This window comes from Natator depressus, chromosome 3, assembly GCF_965152275.1.
Source record: "Natator depressus isolate rNatDep1 chromosome 3, rNatDep2.hap1, whole genome shotgun sequence".
Taxonomy (NCBI): Eukaryota; Metazoa; Chordata; order Testudines; family Cheloniidae; genus Natator; species Natator depressus.
The window spans coordinates 76,172,077-76,196,727 of NC_134236.1; the positions used below are offsets into that span (position 1 = coordinate 76,172,077).

The 24,651-nt window shown below is 42.2% G+C and overlaps 1 protein-coding gene across 2 annotated transcripts in view; it reads right to left on the bottom strand.

Moving 5' to 3' along the window:
* FAXC (failed axon connections homolog, metaxin like GST domain containing) overlaps positions 1–23,945 on the bottom strand; it is a 43,682-nt gene extending 19,737 nt beyond the window's left edge. The window contains exons 1-5 of one of the 2 annotated variants that reach the window (XM_074948147.1): positions 23,782–23,945; positions 23,157–23,278; positions 18,766–18,901; positions 9,781–9,977; positions 1,730–1,947 (exon numbers count right to left, since the gene is read on the bottom strand). In XM_074948147.1, the coding sequence (XP_074804248.1) occupies positions 1,730–1,947; positions 9,781–9,977; positions 18,766–18,901; positions 23,157–23,263 (658 nt within the window). In that variant the 5' untranslated portion in view covers positions 23,264–23,278; positions 23,782–23,945. Of the gene's footprint in view, positions 1–1,729; positions 1,948–9,780; positions 9,978–18,765; positions 18,902–23,156; positions 23,649–23,781 lie in introns of those variants that run through there. The other variant, XM_074948146.1, reaches the window with a different exon arrangement.
* Positions 23,946–24,651: the final 706 nt, after the last annotated feature.

Below are 24,651 nucleotides of genomic sequence, written 5' to 3' on the forward strand. Positions count from 1 at the left end.
TCTGTATCCATCTGTTGTTTCTTGTCTTATACTTAGATTATAAACTTTTGGGGCAAGAACCATCTTTGTTCTCTGTTTGTACAGCACCTAATACAATAGGGTCCTGTTCCATGACTGGAGCTCCTAGACATGACCATCACCCAAATAATAACAATAATAATAATTAATAATAAATAGCATGCACTCCCAATGCGATGGTATGGCAAAAAGGGCTAATGCAATCCTTCAATGTATAAACAGGGGAGCAGTGAGCAGAAGTAGGGACATTGATGAGAATGAAATTGGAATACTGCATACAATTCTAGTGGCCACATTTTTAAAAGAATGTTGTACAATTGTAGAGGGTGCAGAAAAGAGCCATTAAAATGATTTGAGGGCTGCAGAAAATACCAGTGAGAGACTTAAGAAGATCAAAAAGATTGAAAGGTGACTTGATTACACAGCTTAAGTACCTTTACAGGGAGAAAATACCATGTACTAACGGGCTCAAAAGTCAGAAACTAGGCACCAATTTTTAACAGTGAGGTGGATTAATCACTGGAACAAACTACAAAGGGAAGTGGTGGATTCTTGATGTTTATAAATCAAGACTGGGTACATTTCTGGAAAATATGCTTTAGTCACACACAAGTTATTGGGCTCACTACAGGGGTGAAATTTAGTAGCCTGCAATATACAGGTTAGATTAGATGACCTAATGGTCTCTTCTGGCCTTAAACTCTATGAATTTCACTGTGAATCCCAGAGAAAGAGCAATGTAGCTGAAGCTAGCAAAGAGCTGGAAAAGGTGTTATGAAAAACAGAATTAAGAGTGGAAAAAGCATTGTTAACAAATAGAAGATATGCATTTAATAAATTCCTCATACATCAACAATGCTCCAACAGGATTTCATCCTACACAGCTAGGCATGAGCTAACTCTGAATCAAGCTTTACCCCTTTAACTTTACCATACATGTATGAAACAGAGGAAAGATTAGAGGACAGTGGAAAAGGATAAGATAAAGGAACTAAAATTCGTCTTTTCTAATACAGAGTATCACTACTGCTCTATCAAGCAGTCAGCTGAACAGTATTTCTTGGGGGCGGGGGTTGGAGAAGGGAGCACAGATGAGTGGAGTAGACTAGCTCTTTTGAAGGAGGAAACCAAAAAACTTTTAAAGTGGTCACTAATTTGGTTCAGTTTTGTCACTAAAGGTCCACCTGCTGCAACAAACAAGTCCTACACCATCACTTCTGACAGTACAAACCCATGTCTCACGAGCAGCTCAACCAGTTTGAATGCCAACCAAATAACAGTTATAACTTGTTAGTAAACAGCTCGCTCAGAGTGTTAATGTCAATCAAATTCTCCACTCATCAAAACAACTATAATACCTTCAAGTGATTTTCAAACACCAGCTTTACAAATATTTGCTGTTAAAAAGCCCTGGGCCAAATTCTGCCCACACACACACACACACACACACACACACTTCCCAGCAAAGATAAAAGGAGATGAGTGTATGCCTCTGGTGGCAGAATTTGGCAATATACATGTACAATGGCAGCAAGAAAAGAAGTGACATCCCCTTAACTAGAAAGACAGACATGGAATGATAGTGCCATGATAGTCTGTACATAGAGTTTGGAAACAAAATGTAATGTTTAAACAGCCTGGCAGAGAGCATTACCAGTAAATCTAATCATGAAAAAAGTGACTGTGCAGAATATAATGGGTTGTACATTACCCAAGAGGCCTGCTAGTGACCGCATGTCTTTCTCCATCAGCTTGTATATCTCTTCCTCCGAGAAGCGGCCGATGCCATGGCCATACATTTCTCGTTTCACAATTCCTTTTGTTAGGTGGCACAGAATCCACTTCAGCAGGTCACTAAAGGGGCCACTGCACGAAAGCATCTTCTGGGTCTCATGGAGATTGTCCACCCACTGGCAATAAGCTAATGTCCTAGAATGTGGTGAAAACAAGTTACAACTGTGCAGCATATTGACCCCCCCCCACCACCACCACCTCTACAAAGTAGCCCACAAAAGGGTTTGATGAAGAGCTTGCGTAAATCTTGAGGCCCTGAGGATTATTGGCCTGATGGAAAGTTAGCTCTGTGGTAAAATATACATCTTTCTGTGAATGTGGAATATCAGCCAGAATACTAAATGTTGGCCCTCGTTCTGAAACACTTGTTCACACTGCATAGCACTTAGTCATGCAAGTTGTCCCACTGAGATCAGTGAGATTCGAGGAGTAAGTACTACTCAACAGAAATAAGGGTTGCAGATCCAAGCCCTAGATTAGCACAGCAAAGCGTTGTGCAAACCAGATCTGGTGTTAATAAAAGACTGATACACATTAGACAAACTTTTCTTACCTATCCATTCCCTTTGGCTTAAGCTTTATTTTTACTTCGTCTAAGAAGTGACTCTATGCGCTGCTGAAGCCTGCCAAATGAATCATTTTGCTGCAATAATATAATTCTTGTAATAGGTATTTGTTTCAGAGGCCTCCACTCTCCTCTGAAATGTATTAAGGTTTATGGTTTAAACAGAAAAATAATTCATTTAACAGATTTATGCTTTGTCAGGTTGGTTTTCTTTTGCATTTTATCCTCTTATGAAGTGAAGGTTTACCCTGAATGAGATATGTTTTCAAAAGGACTTTGCTGTATTTCAATCTATGTGTTTGTTTGGTTGAATGGAGGATGTATTCTTTTAAAAGGAGTCTTCATTAAATTTGCTTTGCCAGCCAAAATCTCCCAGTTTTCACTTGAATTGCTGGTCTTTATTACTCTTCCAACGGGTTAAAGAGAAATTTCAATTTTTTGCTGAAGAAGCTTGTGAAAAAAAGAACAATTAATTTGGAAAGTGACAGTCATCGTAAGTAAATATTGAACAGTTAAGCACTCCCATTGAAGGCAATAGGATTATTGTCACCAACTTCAAAGAGAGCAGAAGCAGGGAGTTTAAAAGAGTTATCCATCGGAGGAGGAGGTGGGAAGAGCAGATGCAGCCTCGGGTGTCTGGGAAATGCAGGGTGTTTATGACAATTTGTGCCGGGTATTCCTAGTAATTTCCAAACTGGAAAATATAAAATCAGCTGAAACATTTTTGGTCATTTTGAAAGCTGGTTGATGGAGGCACAACAGCCTAGTGCAGTTAGTCAGAAAAGTTGAAATATCACACAGTGTAGAATACGGTCTACAGGTTAACTGTTCCACTGTACTGGGATTTTCCTGCAGAAGCCACCAGAACCCAGTTTTTCCTGTTCTGAACATGACTTCAGTTTATCATTGTACATAGTTCTAAGCCTATGGGATTTCCTCATTGTACATACTGATTAACTAATGCAAGAGAGAGAATGAGCAAAATCCTTTTGGGCACTCCTATACATTTTCTTTCATGTCATCACAAATGTCTGCAACCACAGACAGAAGCAGAGTTCAATATTCCCCTGACACTACACCTACTTTCTCACTAGGGTCCATTTCTAATCTCTTTAGGAAACAGCTCACAAATTCTTCACTTTAATGACTCTATTAACCTGTGGTAAAAAGTCACCAAGGATATTTCTTGCTAAGAGTAAAAGCAGAATATTTGGCTTAAAAGCCAAGCAAGTTGCAATAAAAGCCCAAAATATACAATACTCTCAAAGCTGAGCACCTAGAAACATTTTCAGTTAATAAAATTAAAATTAATTCTGTGAATTAATATTTATATTTAAGTATTCTGAGAGCTGGTCTACTAAAGGCAAGGCAATTTTTTTAATTTGAAATTGATTTAGGTAAGTCAGTTTTAAAGAAACAAGGTGGGTGATGTCATATCTTTTATTCGGCCAACTTCTGTTGGCAAGAGGAACAAGCATCTGAGCCACACAGAACTCTTCTTGCGGTCTGGGAAAGGTACTAAGAGTGTCACAGCTAAATACAAGATCGAACAGATAGTTTAGCATCAGTAATTAATACATATTCTAAAGGGACCATCCCAGGTGACCCATTAATACCCTGTAGTCATAGGACAAAAAGGGGAGTTAGTGAGTTATAGATTGTTGAAATGGACCATAAATCCAGTGTCTTTATTGAGACCATGATTTTTAACATCTAGCAAAGATATGAATTTAAGCTCCCAGGCTTGTTTTTTGAAAGTGATCTGCAGGTTTCCTTTCAGGATGAGGACTGAGAAGTCAGATATAGAGTGATCGCTCTGTGAAAAGCATTCACCAATAGGTGATATGATGTTTTTGTCTTTTATCATTTTCCTGTGAGTTCATTCGAGAACACAGTGATTGTCTGGTTTCACCCACATAGTTGTTATTGGGGCATTCAGGGCACTGGATGTGGTATACCACATGTTGTGATAAACATGTGTAGGATCCAGGGATCTTGAAAGATGTGTTGTGGGGGCGTGTTGATTATTGTAGTAGTGGAGATATGTCTGCAGATTTTGCAACTGGTATTCTGGCAGGATCTGGTGCCACTTTGAGTTGGTGTGTCCTGGTGTGTGGAGAGCTTGCTTCTGATTATGAGCTGGGAGAGATTGGGGGGTTGTTTGAAGGCCAGAAGAGGGGATTCAAGAAAGATTTCTTTCAGGGTGGGATTCCCATTGAGTATGGGTTGTAGTTGTTGGATGATACCCCATATGGGCTCCAGTGTGGGGTGGTCGGTGACAAGTGAGCTGTAGCTCACGAAAGATTATGCTCAAATAAATTTGTTAGTCTCTAAGGTGCCACAAGTATTCCTTTTCTTTTAACTAGGTGTGTGTGTGGTCAAAGGGCGTCTTATTGCTGTACTGAAGCAGGTCCTCTCAGGGTGTTTGGGTGGCCTGATCCATGATGTGATCTACTTCTCTGGTGGAGTGTCCTTGTTCGGTGAAAGCAGTTTTGTGTGTGTTAAAGTGTATATCCCAGACTTTCCCCTCAGAGCATATTCTGTGGTACCTGAGCGTCTGGCTGTAGATAATAGGATTTCTTGGTGTCTTTGGGGTCGTCACTGGATCTATGAAGGCAGATGTGATGATCCATGGGTTTCTTGTATATAGTTGTTTATAAGATTCCATTGCTGAAGCTGATTGTGATGTCCAGGAAGTTGATGCTTGTGTGGGAGTATTCGCAAGAGAGTTTAATGGCTGGGTGGTGGTTGCTGATGTTGTGGTGTAAATATATGAGGGAGTTTATCATCATAGAATCATAGAATATCAGAGTTGGAAGGGACCTCAGGAGGTCATCTAGCCCAACCCCCTGCTCAAAGCAGGACCAATCCCCAATTTTTGCCCCCGATCCCTAAATGGCCCCCTCACGGATTGAACTCACAACCCTGGGTTTAGCAGGCCAATGCTCAAACCACTGAGCTATCCCTCCCCCCAAGTCATCTGTCCAGAGTCCCTAAAATCTAATCACAATAATGATCAAACCAGCGGACAAAGGGGGCGCCATCATAGTCCTCAACAGTGCTGACTATGTTAACAAGGCCAACTGACAACTTTCTGACACCACCTATTATAAGGAACTCAGAAAAGACCTCTACAACACAATTTACCCAGAAATTTAAGGATATCATCAAATCCTTTCCCAAACAAATCCAAGAGAAACTCTACAAACTCATCCCCCATGAACCCAAACCAGGGACCTTCTACATGCTTCGCAAGATACACAAACAAGGAACCCAGGCAGACCCATCCTATGTGGCCACACCACTCTTACTGAAGGAACAGAAACCATCCTCAACCCACTCACCACACAAAGAGACAGTTTCCTCCAGGACACAACCGACTTCCTCCACAAATTCCACAACATTAACAACCTCCTTCAGCACACCCTCTTTGCCACCATGGATGTCACCTCCCTATACACCAATATCCCTCACAATGACTGGATAGCTGCCTGCCTCAAATAGTTACAAAACAAATGACAACCCTCAGATGTCCACCCCAAACACATCGCTAAACTCATCCATTTCATCCTCACCCATAACAATTTTACATTCAAGAACAAACACTTTGTCCAAACCATGGGAACAACCATAGGTACTCCCCAATATGCCAACCTCTTCATGGGCCACTTGGAGAAGAATTCTGGGACAAATGCACCAATGATATACCTGAGATACATCAATGATATTTCCATCCTCTGGACAAATGACTTAAACTCCCTCATAGATTTCCACCACAACTTCAACACCCAATACCTGTCCATTAAACTCTCACTGGAACTAAATATTTCCCTGAGTCTCACTTACTGGTTGTGGAGCAGTACTGAGAACTGGTTGGTTCAGGAAAGGACAACCACAAAATAAAGATTGCCAATATGGATATTAATCTGGTGAAAGTACAAAGGGGGTGGACCCAGATGATCCATTAAAGACATAATTTTCATGAACAACCTCAGACTTGTGACATTTTGTATGTATCGCTTTGGGGGATCAGATGCCCAAAACTCAAATTTGGGCCTGCAAAGAAGGTAACTAAACAGCCAACTACCTGATCTGTTCACACAAAGCCATGATTTTGAGCACACAGAAATGTGTGTGCCAACAAATTTAGTGGCTGGGTTAAGGCAACTGAAAATTGGTCCTACCCAGGGTCTTATCATAGAATCATAGAATATCAGGGTTGGAAGGGACCTCAGGAGGTCATCTAGTCCACCCCCCTGCTCAAAGCAGGACCAATCCCCAACTAAATCATCCCAGCCAGGGCTTTGTCAAGTCTGATCAAAGTATATTATTGTTACACAGCTTGATAAACTGATTTATCTGTACTTACTACCAATATCTATTCATTTTATATCTGTAATATTAGAATGGTGAAACTTGCTTAAAGCTGAGCACTAATTCACACTTCATGTTAGCAAACCAGCCTGTTGCACTAAGACGGGCCTCAGCTCACACTGTCGCTCAAGCGGACTATTTCATTGACTCCTAATAGGCCTGTTGGGCCAATCATAAGAACTACCAGGGATCAACAGTGGATGTCCTGAAGACCCAGAAAAGAATCATTAAGGAGAGTCCAGCTTAAGAGAGTACTGGGAGCAATCATACCACTGTAGCTCAAGGCCAGTTCCTCCCTCACCCCTCGGGCATGAGTCCCTTTATAAAAGGCCTCTCTGAACTCCAGACCTTTAGGAAACACTGTAAGATGATCTATTTCCTCAGGCATTGGGAGAGGGGTGAGTGATGTCATCAGCTGGTTGTTTATTTGGTTACATGGGTCTAGACTGTTATACACTGGCTTTAAGTATTTGTGTGATCTGTGTATTTTTGAAAACTTACTAGTGCCTCAGATAGGCACTCCTGTACAAATCTTCGGACATAAATTAAATAATAATCCATTGAATAGGAATGGTCCCAGGAACTAGCATTTCTGAAACAAAGACATAGGTAATTACCTTAGTTTCAATACATAAGTCAGGAATGGGAGCAGGCAGAGAGAGTCACCAGAAGTGGCTAGCTTGAAGCGCCCCCTTACTGTCGGAAACTAATTGAGAACTTACGCAAAGCAAGAGGTGGGTTTTCTCAAAGGTGAAATAGGGGGGTGGCTCCTTAGCATGTAGAAAGTAGGAGACCATTAGGGACAGGTCCTCAGCTGGTGTACATCACTGGTGCTCGATGGAGCTATGATAGCTTTCACCAGGTGAGGATCTGATCCTTCGATTTTGTCTAGTTTAGGCAAATAGTTGAGATTGTTCTGGGTAAACAAGCACATTCCTAACATGTGTTAACCAACCCCAACCTAATCTCAACCTCTCTTCCTAATCTAGACTACCCCTTAGAAAGCAACAAGGAGACAGACTCCATTTTGAAGAGACAAAAGACTTCTCCTGTAGACCCAGCAGGAACCATGACGTCTATATTGGTAATTCATAGCTAAAATTTCTGAATGCCATGAGTATTAGTCCTTTCCTTTCCCTTAATTAGAAACCTTTGCAAGACCCCCAGAGAACAGACTGTGTAAAGAAGCTAATGTATAAATTCCTAGTTTCTGACTGTTTTCTCTGCTGCGCCATAACTTGAAAGTAACTTTTGTTTCATCTAATCTGGATTGACATTGACTATTCCAGCAGGGGACATATCAACCGAGTGAGACCATTTTTGAAGGCCACTTTAAATTTGACCTCAGCCTAGAAGACAGGTGGTAGATCTCTGTTCAAATCTCTCTCATCAGGTGAAGGTGGGACTTGAACCAGGGGTCTCCCACATCTCCCATTGAGCTAAAAGTTGTGAGAGAGGTCCTCCTCCTTCCCCAGCTTCTTGTGGAAATGCTGTATGTGCTTAACTGCAAATAGCACTCCCAGATGTGAATCTCTAGTAGAGATACACACTTCCCTAAAACCTAGAGTTAGGCGCCTATCTTGGTGAGAGAGAAGAGGCCTAACATACACCCCTCTCGTGAGCATCTCCTAGTGGCTAATTTAGGTGGCTCCCTGCCTAGCCTGCTAGCTTTTGGGAATCACAGTCTAAGGTGCCTATCTCTCCGCATTCAGTGTCTTGGAGTCTAAGCACCTAACTTAGGCTTTGTGATTTGCAGTGTGTTCCTGTGATTTTCTAAGCACCTAAAAGTTTGGCATTGGGACCCTCAGTATCACAACACCTACGTACATTGGTGAATCTTGGCCCAAGTGCCTTCAACTGCCATTGAAGTCAATAGTTCAGATCTTGAGAAGCATCAAGTATGCGCAACGCCCAATGAAGACACCTGGAGTTCCAGGTGCTCAGCAGCTCCTCTCAGCAGTTGGCCCAGTAGGAGTGGAACACCTCAGCAGGAGGCACTCAACCCCAGGAAAGATGGGACCTTTTTTTTTTTTTTGTAAGAAAGAATAAGGCATCATAAAATGTATTTTGCTCATTTATTTGACAAGCGTAGTTTAACTGTAATTATTTATGACAAGGCTCCCCAAAATGCGAATAGGTGTTCTGGCATACATATTTTAATGCAATGAAGTCATAATGGGAACCCTCACTGTACTTTTAAGGACCTTACTCAACCAGTAGTCTCACTGATGTCACAAGCAGCATCCTACATGAGTCAGGGTTGCTGTGTCTAGTCCTAAATCTTTGCTGGTGAGTGGGCAGACTCTCATTTTTGTGAGTGCGAGTGTAACAATTAGCAATAGGAGATTTAGTAAGGTTCTATCCCATATTATGGTTTATGGGCTTTTAAATGACTTCAGGTCATTCTACAACCAGACAGACACAGAGAGAAATCCTTCGAGTTGAACGTTAGACCTTGCTTCGCTCAGCCAACAATACTGCATCCCATTACTGATAGTGGAAGAATAACAACAAAATTCTATTAAATGAAGAGGACTATGCAAATATATGTATAGTTTTCAGTTAGTTCAAAATATTGCATTCCTGTCACCTATTAATCCCAAAAGCTGGATTTATTTCTCTCCCTTTTGGCAATCACAAATTTATTAAACAGTCTCAAATTTAGCCTATTATTAACCAGCCCAATCCTGTAGTTATTTCTCATGTGCCACTGAAGGGGTACATGTGAAAGGACTGCAGTATTAGCCTGTGGTTGCTCCTCTTTATAAACTTGCAGGTGGGCAAAAGGCCCGATTCTGAACTTCATTTGCAATGGTTTTATACCCTCCAGTGGTGTTTACTCCTGATTCACACTGGCACAAGTAAGAACAGAAAGAGACACCAATTCTCCAAGAGTGAAAAGAATTGTGGAATTGACAGCTCGGTTCTGAGTTATTTGAAAGACAAAGCAAGCATTCATTTCCAGATAAAACGTGCAGCGGCAGGTTTGATAAGATCAGAACAGAACTAGCTTTACCATGCAAGCTTACCAATAGAAGTGCTCCTCCACCATTTTTGTCACTGCTCTGGAAACAGCTCTTTCATGTGGACCAAGGTTTTTATTTAAATTCACTCCGAGTTTCTCTTCCAAAAAGTCAATAATGAACTCAGTGCCAGATACTTTTTTGCGATTGTATTCAATCCAGGGCATTTTCCCTTGAGGGGAAAGTTTTCCATCAAAATAGTTCTAAGAAAAGAAGCAAGTAAACAAAAACAAACACACAAAATACACCCTTCAGCTTCTGTTTGATCAGTATAAAGTTTTTTTTAAAAGGTGCCAATACCCGAAACATAAAATCAATATCCTCCATAAAGTAGCTATCAAACTAGAGCGACAACCTTACTCTAAATGGAAATGCAAAAATCTATTTCCAGCATAAGTAATTCCTAGCCAAAAGAATGTACCCATTATTGTTTTTGTTTTTGTTTTGTTTTTTAATGCAAAGCAATGGGACCAGTCCTGAAAGGTGTTATGTGCCTTTGATGCCTTCTATAGTGTGTTTTAATGTTAATTATTTAATTAAAGTCCAGTGGGGATAGAAGCACTCAGAACTCCACAGGGTCAGGCCCAATATTCTGGACAATTTTGCCTCATAGACAAAATAACAATAATATTTGGTACTTATTCACAGTAGCATTTTTCATCTTAAAAGCACCTTACGAACCCTAACTAATAAAAATAAGGAGGAGTCCGATGGCACCTTAAAAACTAACAGATTTATTTGGGCATAAGCTTTCTTTTATCCACGAAAGCTTATGCCCAAATAAATCTGTTAGCCTTTAAGGTGCCACCGGACTCCTTGTTGTTTTTGTGGATACAGACTAACACGGCTACCCCTCTGATACCTTACTAACTAAATGTCTCAGTAGCCCTAAAAGGCAAATGTGGCTAATCTGCACACCCACTAATCTATACCGAAAGTGGATGCAGTGGGAACAGGAAGGACCTAGACTCAACCTCAAGCTCAGATGAGGAAACCCCAATGGCATGTACTCCTGCCTTCTTTCAGGCCTTCAACAAGCAGCCAGGCCCAAGCGATGGAATGATATGTCACTCCCTCATTGGAGTGGGAAAGTATGTCTTTGCCTATGATCCTGGCATTTCCTGGTCTGCGAACCTCAGTCATTTGCAGCCAAAGTTCCTGCAATCAGATCCACAAGAGCATCACCTGTGTGGAGTCCCATTAAAGCTAGCAGGTCTCTGCATCTAAGTATTTATCCCCATTTTACAGATGGGGAAGCTGAAGCAGAGAGATCAAGCAGGGAATGAGTCAGGAGTAAAATGCAGGAATTCCTGGCTTCCAGTCATGTGATTAGATCATTAGACCATAACTCTCTTTAATTACAACTCTGCTTATTCCTAAAAGCACAGGTATGAGCTGCTGTATTCTTGTTCTTTTATTTCCTTTATTTAAAAGGACACTCAACAATGTTAACTATTCTTGTGATTTTACAGCAAGTTTCGTGATAGTTGGTGTTCTTCTTAAAGACCCAGCTCCTGGAGTCTTGTTATTACATACGAATCTCAGCTTCCGTTTAAAGATAGAGTAAGTTTCTAGCCTTCATGTCTGTGGTGAAAAGCTCAAAAATGTGAACCCTAAAGGCTCAAAATGAGAAGCCAAAAAAAAAAAACTCAAATGTATTATTTTTTAAAATGTTATGATTTTAGGCCAATTATTTTGGATGCGTGACTCGTGATTTTTGAAGGTTTGGGGTTGGCAATACAATGTCAACCTGTTTAGGCCTCAAAAATTTAAATGCCAGAAATCCATTAAGGTGGAAGATAGACAAACACATAGCACACTGTGTGGCAATGGAGATTCAGCAAGAGATCCTCGTTAGATGGCACTTCACCCTGGCTACATTTAATAATATGGATGTCTGATACATTATAAATACACGTTCTTTCTCAGACACATCTTCCTTCTGGATCAAATTAGAAGAAATATTGGGGAACATTGTTGGGAACAGTGTCTTCTGGGTCTAGCGACTCTTGGATTTCTGCCCATATACAGATATCCTGATATGAGAAATAAAATGATATGATTTGTCATGACTTGTATCTAGAAATGAATGAATAAGGGAATGGAAATCATCTGTCTAGTGTAGGAGTGAGGAGGAAAGATGGAAGGTATTCTGGCTCATAGCAGAAGGGCTACAGAAACAGATGACTTGAAACTTAAAGGAGAATACCAACTCTTCCATGCTCTTTAGTCCAGGCTCTTCCCTTATGAAAAAAGGCCTACAGAATTTAAAATAAACTGGTAACCTTTCTATAGATTTTTTTAAACCATCCTATAAAATTTAATAGTCCTTCTATACATTGGTTAAAAAAACCTATAGAAAGAATCTCATTCTTATTATATTCTATAGGATTTTAAAATAGTTTCTCTAGGACCCTATTAAATAGATATACAGTACTGTTGGTTTAATCTCAGTTAAACTCCATAGGATTGTTCCATTAGAGTTTTTTCCCCTTATGCCAAAAATATTGATAATTTTGGGCATTTGCTGTTAGCTTTTATAAAATATATTTGCATAATTTTCTTTATTGCAATAGTTTAAATCAATATACCTTGCATTAATAAAAATTAAGACGATTTTATGTAATATGTGTGTGAGTGCATTTGTGTGTAAAGAATTACATTAACACAACATTACGTTTACACATTTTAAACTTAGGAAACGCAAAAGTTAAGATCCTAGAAACAAAGTTGACAAGCGTATTACACAGGTAAAATCTGCTGAATCTTAGGCTTTCTAGGGTTTGCTTTTTTAATGTTTCCTTGCAATATGATTAAGCAAGAAAAATGGAATATAAGGCTTCTATTCATTATCCTGTGATATTTTAAGATGCCCTCCATCCCTGGGCAAAATCTCTTACACTACATTGTACTGTGTCTGAAGCAGATATCTTTTGGCCCAAAACCTTTATATCTTTAAAGCTGCTACTAATTGTCATCAAATATTTACCAAACTCTCACTTAAGAACCAGTCCAGCTGCAAAGAAAGCGAGTGGCCTTGGTATTGGTACATAAAAACAAATAAATCCGCCCTAGTACGTTAACTTTAACTGTAATCTACAAAGCAATTGTCACAAGAGCCCGTAGGAAGCTCGTTTTAGGTAGATGGAATTTACAAACTGAATTGCACAAGACATTTTGGGGCCCTTTTACAGTGATAACCAGGAAGAATTAAGCCTAATAGTTCCAATTACTACAGTTTGTGTTGTGCCCCTTTGTATCTATTTTTTAAACTATTTCTTAATAAATATATAAATATAACATTCTGTTGCCTTTATACTTTGTCAGACTGTAAAAAAATCCATATATTTCAAAAATTCTATTTTACAGAAAACCCCTGAACCCAAAACTGGTTCCTTCAAACCAGACTCTACAGAGAACATCATCAAAGTTCAACACCTGGCATAAAAACCTTTTGCTACATTGTAACATTCACAGACATCAACAAAGCAATCAGGCCAGATCAAGATGGCTTGGGAAGAGAAAGCAATCAGTGGCAACGTTTAGGACAGGAGGACTGGCAAAGCAAAGCAAAGCTTATATTCAACAGCAAACACATCTGATCAAAATAGCATGGTGACTTGTTGGCAGTGGTCCATAAAAATGGATAAGGCATTCTAGCAACAAGTGAATTTCTTGATGGTTCAGAAGTCAAGCAGGCTCAGAAATGTCCTTGCCACATTGAGTGGCCTGAAAGGTGCCACAGTGCTGACAGAAGACAAAGGAAGGGTAGAAATGGGAGGCACATTCTCCTTTAAAGGTCTATACACCCATAGGGCACAGGCATTACACAGGCAGCACCAGCTGCCAACATATACTAAATGCAAGAAATGCTAGCAAAACTGATGTGTAAATGTCACCTTCTGCTTCTCTGTGATATTTATATCTGGAGGGAGGGGAAGAAACACTGGATAAATTCACCAGATAATCATTCTCCAGTGACCATTAAAATTTGTGCTGCAGGGAGCGGCAAAGAATCCAGTTCAAAACTGTGCTGTCTGCTATTGTCCAGCTAACAGGAGTTTCTAAGAAGTTCTAAAGGTTCCTCAGTAGCTTAATTTCATCTTTTTTTAATCCTCCTTTTCTCTGAGGGTGTGTCTACACTTGGAGCTGGAAGTGCGATTCACAGCTTGAGGAGACATACCCACGCTAGCTCTGATCCAGCTAGCGGACTACAGTGTAGCTGCAGAGGTGCAAGCAACAGGAGGGGCTAGCTCTCCTGAATACATACCTACCATCTGAGAAGGGTATGTACTTGGGCAGCTCGTCTCTCCCAGCTCGTCTCTCTTCATGCTGCTGCAGCGACACTGTATTTTTAGCACTCTAGTTTGATCAGAGCTAGCACGGGTGTGTCTTCACGAGCTGAGAATTACGCCCCAGCTCAAAGCGTAGACATATCCTTAGGTGCTAAGGTGTGTCTGTGAGTAGCACCAGACTCCTAGTAGGGTGGTAAAAAGAGAATCCTTGCTGCTTCAGAGAGTAGAGCTGCTTCTGCAGCTCAAAGCTACAGTGCCAGTTCGGGAGAGAAAACTAGATCTTCAAAAGCACTCAGTGTTGGCCTCACTCTGTTCCCACTGAAGTCAACAGCAAAACTCCTATTATCCCCAGTCATGCTTAAAAGAAGCTTCCCTCTTGCAGAGCAGCCATGATGTTAGCATGATTCAGCGACAGCTAACACATGGTTAGGTCCTATCAGCACTGCAAGAAAAAAATGGCACTTTAACCATAAGACAAACTGGGAATTAGCTGTATTGTTTTTATGAATATGGTGCATGCCTCTCTGCATTTCTCTATGATGGGTACTTGGCCATGGAGTTAGATAAAAAAGGGTTGTTAGAGGAACCAAGAAGGAAAGGTAAAACAATGACACAGATAGGAGATCTAGAGGAAACAATGGAAAAAGCTGTTTATTAGGGAATACCCCCGCCAGGTAGCCTGAGAACAGTTTATTCTTCCCAAGGCTAAATCTAGGATCAGAAGGAGAATACCAAATATTAAAGGATCCTGGGCCTAGAAAAGAGCTGGGGTGAGTGGCCAGACACTGCCCAAGAAGTGTCAGTGAGAGATGGCAAGGAAAGAGAGCAAGCCTGATTGCTGTGAGCAATCGGTTTCTCCCAGCCAGAGATGGGGATTAGCTGGACTGAGGGAAATTTACAAAAGTTGGCAAGAAAAGACTAAGACGTAAGTAAGAACGAGGCATACAGGCCTTTTATTTTTTGTACCCTTTGCTGTACGTGCTTTCTACCTTTGGGGAAAGGAATAAATACAGCTTTGTTTTGAAGATGCTGATTCTGAGTCACTTTAATCAACTTGCTGGTCACGGGTCCCCAGAAAGAAAAGGCTGGCAGGTGCCAATGCAGTTGGGCCTGTTGAATTAGCTCTGTGGGGAAAAGGGGCCTACAGCCCATAGATTCCATCTAGCAGTGGTTGGACTACATGGTTCCACCCAGAGTGAGGTGCCGGGAGGCAGGCCTGTCACCCACTGGGTACACTCAAAAGGTACTAGAAGGCATCTAAGGCACATTTGCCCTGTAACTATGACAAACCATGTCAGGAGACAGCCATGGTCTAACTGGGTCCCTCCAGCACTGCTGGTTTTACAATGTTTATGGGATCAGAAAAGAGCAGTGCTTTAATTTACACTGGGAAAGGGGGCCTCTAAAACCTGCGGGGCTGGAAACTTCCTTTCCTTGTAAATGAAAGCTTAGAATTGGGGCGGGGGGGGGGCGCAGAGAGAGACAAAAATCTCCAGATCTTCAAACCCCATAGAATTTTGTATACCTGCAATCAGATTTCTATTGTCTCAGCCAATGAGATTGTTGGACAGCTCCCTGCGACTACATTTATAAGGAAGCTGCCCCAAGCAGCATCTTGTGAAATACAAGGAAGGTATCAGAAGGGTAGCCGTGTTCGTCTGGATCTGTAAAAGCGGCAAAGAGACCTGCGGCACCTTATGGACTAACAGACATATTGGAGCATAAGCTTTCGTGGGTGAATACTCACCCACGAAAGCTTATGCTCCAATACATCTGTTAGTCCATAAGGTGCCACAGGACTCCTTGCCACAAGGAAGGTAGGTGCCTCCAGGGCCAGCAGCAAAAAGTTCTGTCTGTCCCTTCCTGTCAACAGTTTAACTGGGATAAATTCTGCCTTTAAACCCCATGCAGCCCCATAGACTTCAACCCCAGGGACTGAACATTAAGCAATTTGGGTGTCATGGTAGAAAATTTCTCCTCCTGGTTAAACTTTTTAAAAGTTTATAAAGACTTCAGCTAGGTTTCCAAGTGACCTGCAGCCCCTACATTAACATCTCTTCCAGAAGGCCCAGAGACACAATGTACAGGGGAGATTTAGGATATTTTTACACAGCAATTAAACACCCACAGCTGGCCCAGGTCTGCTGACTTGGACTTGCAGGGCTCAGGCTGCAGGGATGTAAGATTGTGGTGTAGAGGTTTGGGCTCAGGCTGGAGCTCAAGTTCTGGGACCTGCAAGGGGGGATGGTCCCAGAACCTGGGCTCCAGCCCAAGCCCAAATGTCTCCAATGCAATTTGACAGCCCCGCAAGCCCAAGTCAGCTGACATGGGCCAGCCGTGGATGTTGAATTGCTGTGTAGACATGTCCTAAGAGTGCAAGATGCACTCAACTGACCTGACTGGAGAATACCAAGTAAAGACTGCTGTCATGCTTCTGTGCGGGGCTGAGGCAAGCACAGCCTTACGTACACTTGACATACCAAGGGGTGGTAGGAAAGTAAACATGATCATGCAAAGTCTCTGTATGGCCAGAGGATAGAGGACTGTGCCACATGCTTCCTTCCAACTGCATGTAAACATCCAGAGGAAGGACAGTGCAAAATAAAGCTGGTTAAGGGTGCTTTAAAGTCCATGTGTTGGAAACAACACTGGCAGACCCTGGACAGAGGGCAACCCAGCACAGCCTCTTGCCAAAAAGGAAGACTCTTAGAGTCGCACGTGTGTGGTTGTCGCTGACGATGGGCAGTTGCAAAAATGCCTGTGCTCAGTACACGCATGATGCACTCTGCATGGGTCAAGATTCAGTGCCAGGGCATAACAGCTACTCAGATCTACACACCAGCTGTGTGGAAGGCAGGTGCGCCAGTTCCCACTCTGAACCAGCCCATTTGGTAGTGCCCCTGTCAGTGGTCATTATCAGCATCCATCACACACTGCGGCCAGGACCACGGATGCTTCCTGCCTGCTAGACATACCTCCTATGGCATAGAGGGCCCCAGTACGTACATTCCTAAAATAAGATGTCCAGGGGGTGTGCGTGTGTGTATCATATACATGGTAAGTAACATCCCTTTAAAAATTGCAGAACCATGGGCTAAGCTGCTTTTATATTGCAATTTTGTCAGCCTCACCTGCCTTCTGCCCACTACTCCACCTTCACTAGAGCTATTTTAATCATTCCAAACCTGCTTAACCAACCAATTGCAAAGAAAACACACCCCGCCAAAAATATGTTTGTCCCTGCAAACAGCAATTTCACCCCCAAATTACAATTCAGCCTCAAATTGGTCGGAGATGTCGGAGGGGCTTTTGCCCATGCTGCACCTGTGATATGTTTAAAGTTCACTATCTTGTGAGCTGTGCCAGCTGGACCTGGGAAGTGTCTAATCCTTGGGAAGCCAGGAATTTCCTGGCTTTCCAGTACAATACTGTGCTTGGTTCTAGTGCTGGAAAATCACAATGGACATTAAAACCAGACGTGACTTTTTTAAAAACTATTTTAGATACTCTTAAAGGGTTCTAAGGTATATCATTTATTGTTTTTCTTTACCCCAGATGTCCGTACATGTGGATTCATAGCTGTAAAGCGGGCTAGTTTTATTGGGAGTGGATACCAACAACAACAAAAACTAAAAATACTCAAAATAACTTTTCTAAAAAAAAAATCCCTGCCAGCTAGATGGCAAAAACAAAATACTTTTCATAACCGTGTGACATAAAAGTGTTACTGGAACCCATCTGAGATGACCACACAACTTACTCATGGCTCTACTACTTGTGAATAATGTAGTCATCCCAAAACATGTGCCAATAAAACAAACATTTATACCACATTGTACCATCGTGTATTCTTATCATATTATTAAGCATTCGTATAGTCCATCTTAAATGTACACAGTGCATTACACACGCAGAAAAAAGATATGTTCTCTGCCTCAGAGAGCTGACAAACATATATATGATAAAATGTAAAACAGCTCTGTTAAAACTGCAACAATGGAGTGTGAACTTATGCAGCGGTCTGGTGGCTAGATCTTGACTCTAACAGATGGGAGAGTCAGAATAAATTTCCCAGTCTCCTGTCTCTCAGTCTCTGGTTTACTTTGGGATTCATTCCCTGGAGAAAGACAGTGCCTCAACAGCAACCCATCTACTATTAAGAAAGGGTATTCATGGGCTCTGCAAGCCCAGTCCTCCTCAGCCAGGAGGGCAGTGTCTGCAATGAAAGGCCAAATGAGGGATTTGTCACTATTCTACCAGGAGAGCATAGAAGAGACACCCTCAAAGAAAAGAAAAAAAAAAGCAACAGCTTAAATTTGATCTATTAACATAGCAGACCTGGTAGGCTAAATAAAACTAAACAACATTGAATTTTAGAGCAAACCAGTCCATTATGTAGCATTATATGAACGCTGAACCACTCCAAAAGTTCATTTCCCCCAAAATTAAATTTTCAATTGCCATCAAGCAATGAAATCTGGAATAGTGCTTGAATGTTTAGACCAACCAGCTTCTGTTAGGCCTACTTGAAGATCACAGACCAAAACTTCACTATCGTGATAAGTGTGTATCTAGCTAGCTATATGTGTACACATATACTTCTCTTGGATAAGAGAGATATTTCCCTTGCATACTTAGCATTGTGTGTTTCTATAGTTAACCATACTGTAAAGGGAAACAGTACACTCAAGTTTACCTGGTAGGGTAAATCAGCCATCCTTAAATAAGTTTCCATTTTCAAACAAAAAGGAGATAAACTGGGAACACCATTGTTAGGCCTTGAAAATTGATGCAGTATAATAGCATCTTTGGAATCAACCTCTTGCTCTTTCCTGTCAAAAACAAAACAGAATTAAAAGAAACCCAGACTACAGCATGTGCCATATATCAATATATTAAGTGCATGAAGGAGCGAGAATGGCTAAGGCAAAACATTTTGTCCTCTCTTTAATGGGTTATTGTAATTTTTTATTCATCGAGTCTGAAATCACTAAAAAGCACTTACATTGCAGGAGCAGAATTCAGACAGGAAGCTTAGTTAATTCTATGTTGGAGAGACCCAAAAATCTTGCAAACCTTTGGTAATAAGCCCAGGCTCATAGACTAAAATAAATAAGCAAGCAAGCCTGAATCTCCCCTGCCTTGTGCCTCATGTAGTCACTTAGGGCTTGTCTCATAGGCACCGACTCCATGGGTACTGCAGGGCTGGAGCATCCACAGGGAAAAATTAGCAGGTGCTCCGCACCCACTGGCAACCAAACTCCCCCCGCCCCTGCCCCCTCCTCCCCTGAGCACGCCGTGTCCCTGCTCCTCCCCCTCCCAGCACTTCCCACCCGCCGCCTAACAACTGTTTGGCGGCACTTAGGACTTTCCGGGAGGGAGGGAGGGGGAGGAGGCAGTAAAGATGAGGGGCAGGGGTGGGGACTTGGGGGAAGGGGGAGGAATTGGGGCTGGGCGAGGGTGGTGCAGGGGTGGGCATGGGGGGGCCCAGGAGGTCGACCACCCACAGAGCAGAGGGGAAGTCGGCGCCTATGCCTTGTCTACATGGTGCCTTAGTCCACACTAGCTGAGGTGTGATTTTTAATGTGCACTAGCATGTTGCACACTACCTGACCGGTGTGAACCCTGCTGGCTCATATTAAAAGTTCCCTTGTTCTTGGTACCATATTGCTGTTTGAAATGGAACTACATTAACATGCACTGGGGAACTTTTAGTGCATATTAGTAGGGTTCATATGAGCCAGTTAGTGTGCAGAACGCTAGTATGCACTAAAATTGACACCCAAGCTCATGTGGACTAAGGCAGTGGTTCTCAACCTTTTTTCATTTGCGAACCCCTAAAAAATTTCAAATGGAGGTGAAGACCCCTTTGGAAATTTCAAATAGAGGTGCAGGCCCCTTTGGAAATCTATTGTCTGTATATATAGTTGAATTCTGTTTTCAGTCTAAGTCTTTCACGGACCACTTAGACAAAGTGAGTGTAAAATGCTCCGACTTTTCTGTGGTAGTGTTTTTCAGCCACTCTGCACAGTTATAAATGACAACACAAGGGGTGAGGCAATGGAAAATCAGGCCCTGCAAATCTACTTCCTTCAGTTAAGGGCCTTAAAGAACAAAGAGACTCTCTTGAAGAACATGAGCAACTCAAGCATAGTTTCAGCTCTCTGATCCCCACTTCCAGACTCAGAAATGCCATTCACTTCCACTGTCTGTAAACTTGTCATTATCTTTGGCCTTGTTCTCTGTTCTCTGTATCTCCTCCCATTGTACGTGTCCATTGTCACCTCTGCACTTGGCTGCCCAAATACACCACTGCTTTGACTCCACCCTGCCGAAGCCTTCATCCCTTCTCGCCTCAACTATTTTAACTCTCATCTCTATGGCCTCTCAAGATTCCTATCATCCTAACTCCAGAATATCCAAGAGACTGCTGCTTGCCTTCTCCCATGTACAAAGACTCATGGCCACATCACCTCTGCTGTCAAACAACTCCAATGGCTATTCATTCATTTCAGGATCCAGTTCAAAATGTCCCATTCATGGTTCTCAAAGCCCACCTGGACTTGCTCCAATCTACCTCCTTGGGACCAAACTTTTGCTCTCAATTACACTGATGTAAATCAAGAGGATTCCAAAGGATTTACACTAGTGTAACTGAGAGTAGAATTTGACCCAAACTCCATGAGATCCATTCAGGTCAATGTAGCTGTACAGGTATAAAGCTGCAGCAAGTCAAAGGAGTAAGAAGAAGGCCCATTGTCTCTTACGCACACTCCTGCACCTCTGGCACTTGTCTAGCACTGGCCTCCTATCTGGGCCTTCACACAAGTTTGCAACTGTTAGTGTAAGTGCCTTCTGCTCTGATGCTTCTACCATCTCAAACAGTGTTTCAGTATCCATCCACCTCATGCAGTCTTCATCTCTGTTGATATCTTATCTCCAAACATATCTGTTCTTCTTTGACCAGGCCCAGGCCTCTCTTACAGTAACTGCCTTTGGTTATTGAGTTTAAGGGAGATTTTCATAGGCACATATGTCAAAGGGAGTGAGGTGCTTACTGGCTCTTTATGCCTTTGGAAACCACCCCCTTTATGACTCCAGGTCTTACTTGAATCATCACACACTATCTTGATACAATACATCGTGTTGAATAGTTTCAGTCTGTGAAGCATTTGGGATATATTGTCCATGAAAGATTCTGTACAGAATAGGGTTGCACTGCACATCACAGAGAGCAGCCCATGCAGTTTTGGTTAGCATGATGATGATGATGATGATTTTAACCTCTCAAAAATGAGCTCTGAACTGCCAGAGATGATGTTAGTTTGCTTTGCTTTTAAAATCTGGCCACTAGCCATTACAATTTGACTGCCAAATTTGACACATTTTAAAATGTCTGATTTTAAATCATTTAATACATTTATAGCATCCCATTATATACTAATATTGAAACATTCATACACAGATTTAACATTGCTAGAAGCCTTTGCAGGTGGCATATGTTTGCTGAACCTGTAAATCACATCTGCACATTTCTCCAGAAAATTTAATATCTTTTAAAATATGGCTACATGAAGTAATTTCATTCTGTAAATCTCTCCTAAGGATAGAGGCAAGATAATCTATGAAATTTCAATTATAAAAACATCCTTGAATTCAAGTATTTTCCAAGCATTATGTTTATACAGGTATTTATTGTAAGCTGAATGAAAATAAGTGCATAAAATATATAAGGCAAGTATATCTCTCAGTGCTAGTGTTATTAAAAGGTTATCAATGGCAACATTATCTTTGTTTACCTTATGTTGTGCATGGCAGCCCGTTAGTACAGGGCTACTTTGATCCTTTATTTCTCTGTAAATGTACCCAGAAATAACTTCTGTATTTTGCCATTGTTTATATTACACAAACAGCTGTCTTATGCAATGATCGTAGAAACCGTTTAGGACCCAATTATGCAGTCCTCACTGAAATCAATGAGCGACTTAGCTGAGTAAGAAGTGCAGTTTTGGGCCCATAGTAATCTGAAGTTCATCTCCATTTCATTTTCATAATGTTAGTCTCCACCAGACTTCTATGGTATACTTATATAAAATGCCCTGAGACTGTTCTCACTGAGTTCTTTAAAACAGCGTACTAGTAATATATCACCTCTGCTGTGGATATTATATTTCCAGGTACATCCCTGGGAAATCAGTAGTTAAAGCCACCATTTTCTGAGATGATTTACTATCCTTGTAAACAAGCTGCAGCACCATATGCAACTGTTCACTTCAGATCTCAGTCTATGACAAACATACTCCTGTGTCTATTCCTGCTCTCACGCTCCCTATTACTCACACCATTATGAAGCTAGAGATCATAACCAGGCACAATACTGCACTGAAAACAATTGTGGCTTCTTCTTATTTTCAAGAGCTCTTGCATAACCAGTTGATGCTGCATTATTTTAAATATGCATTTTCATATTAGATTTTTGAGCAACCCCAAAATAGCACTGACCAGTATGTTCAATTTGACGCTGAGGTTTATTTTGCAGAGTTGTCTTATTTAAACATACTGGTCGTTTGGGCACAGGTGGGTTATTACCTGAAGATTTATTAAACAATGTTTTTGCAAAGCATCTAAAATGGCAAGATCTCAGAGTAAGATGGGTCCATGATGAAGGTAGCTCTTGTTTTAAAGCCCACTGGTTTAATTCTGAGCCCCTGTCCTTAAAACACAGGCCAGACAAGTTAGATGTTTCCAGATAAGGCTAAAACCATCCCTGAAAAGAGCCCTGTGGTTGATCCCCCTAGTACCAATGACACTTGGGTTTTAAGAACGATGTATCTATCTACTGGTGCGACATTAATCCTTACAGAGGTGAAGCTCTGAAATGCCTAATAAACAAAAACAATTCCAAAAGACTCCCGATTTCTGCCTTGCTCCTTGTTATTGTGTCAGTTTCTCAAGGGGTGAAGGTCGAGTACCATGCATTCCCATCAGGTCAGCACTGTCTTATTATTTCCTATTCCCATTGCAGCGTCTATTCCAAATCCTCCCTGCTGCAGCCTGCCCCAGGCTCTCTCTCTCCCGGTCTCTCACCTAATGGCCAGGAGTTCATGGAGCAGATACGCCGCGGCAGCGAGCAGGGCTCCCCCAGTCAAATACAGGGTTTTCTTCCACCACGAATCCGAACCCAGCCCTGCCATGATCCCACCGTAATCCTGCAAAGGGAAAGCGATGATGTCCCCATAAAAGGAGAAGTGCTCTTCGGGTCCTGCACACCAGCCCAGGGTGAGGCTCTGATTCCGGCTCAGCGCAACCACGCAGGACCTGGAGGAGGCAAAGCCAACACCCCAGTGCATGCTGCGCGTTGCCTGCGGCTCCCTTTCCCCCCGCCGCTCGCCGGGGCAGTCCGCATGGGCCAGGGCCGCTCAGCTGAGCAGCGGGCCAGGAGGGGATGGAGCAGCGGTGCTGGGTCGCCGTGGTGCTCGCTGCAGCAGCCGCCTCCTTCTGCAGCTGCCTCTCGCCTTTGTCTCTTCGCATCGAGGAGGCTGGGTGATGTCATTGCTCCTGGGAGCACCAAAATACCGGGGCAATAAAAATCACACCCCTCTCTCCTGTCCCCTGCCTGTCCGCCCCCCACAGACAGCCTCTTCCGGAGAGCTGCCCCGCTCTCCCCAGCAGCGCGGGCTAGGGAAGGTCACAGGAAAAGGGCAAAACTCACCTAGAGCTCAAGGGACATGCTGGCATGTGCTGCTAGCCGGAGGGGGAGGATCCAGAGTAATGGCTGGATTGGAAAGATTTACTCTCCAGGGGGAGGAAGCAGCTTTCTGCTCTTTGATGGCTAATTTCCCCCCCGAAGCTATAATTACATTGCACAGTTAGCTTGGACCAGGTCACGTGCTTAGGCTTTAGCTTGAGAAAATGGAAATCAACCATTGTTGTGTGTTTTATCTGGTAAACAAACCTGACTGCAATCTACCCTCGTTGAGGTTGTATTAAAACGGCAGTAAAGACCTGCCAGTTGCACCCTACCCTTGCAATGTGCATTGGAACAGGTAGCAAGGCTGGGGGGGGTTGTTTTTTAAAGTGTTAAATACCCCCCACTAGGTGTGCTAGATGAGCATCTAGCATGATTGCACCTCTTGCCATGTATGAAGAACCATGTCATTTATAAACATATAGCAGGGGATTCTGAATGACCAGCTGTGCCATGCGGTAGACTCATAGCAATGACCTATTTTGCAGGTGCAGCTGTGGATAAATCGGTGCGTAGTAGGAATACATGCAGATTTTGTGGATGCTGTTTAGACAATGGTTTCTAAAACTCTAGGGTGAAATCCTGGACCCACTGAAATCACTGCACGTTGCACATCTAGTCTTTCATTGCTGTTAGACTTGCTCACACTTGATAAAGCAACCCCCATCCTTTCATGTATTTATACCTGCTCCTGTATTTTCACTCCATGCATCCGATGAAGTGGGTTCTAACCCACAAAAGCTTATGCCCAAATAAATTTGTTAGTTTCTAAGGTGCCACAAGGACTGCTCGTTATCATTGCTGTTTAAGTCCATCATTTAAAACATCAATGGT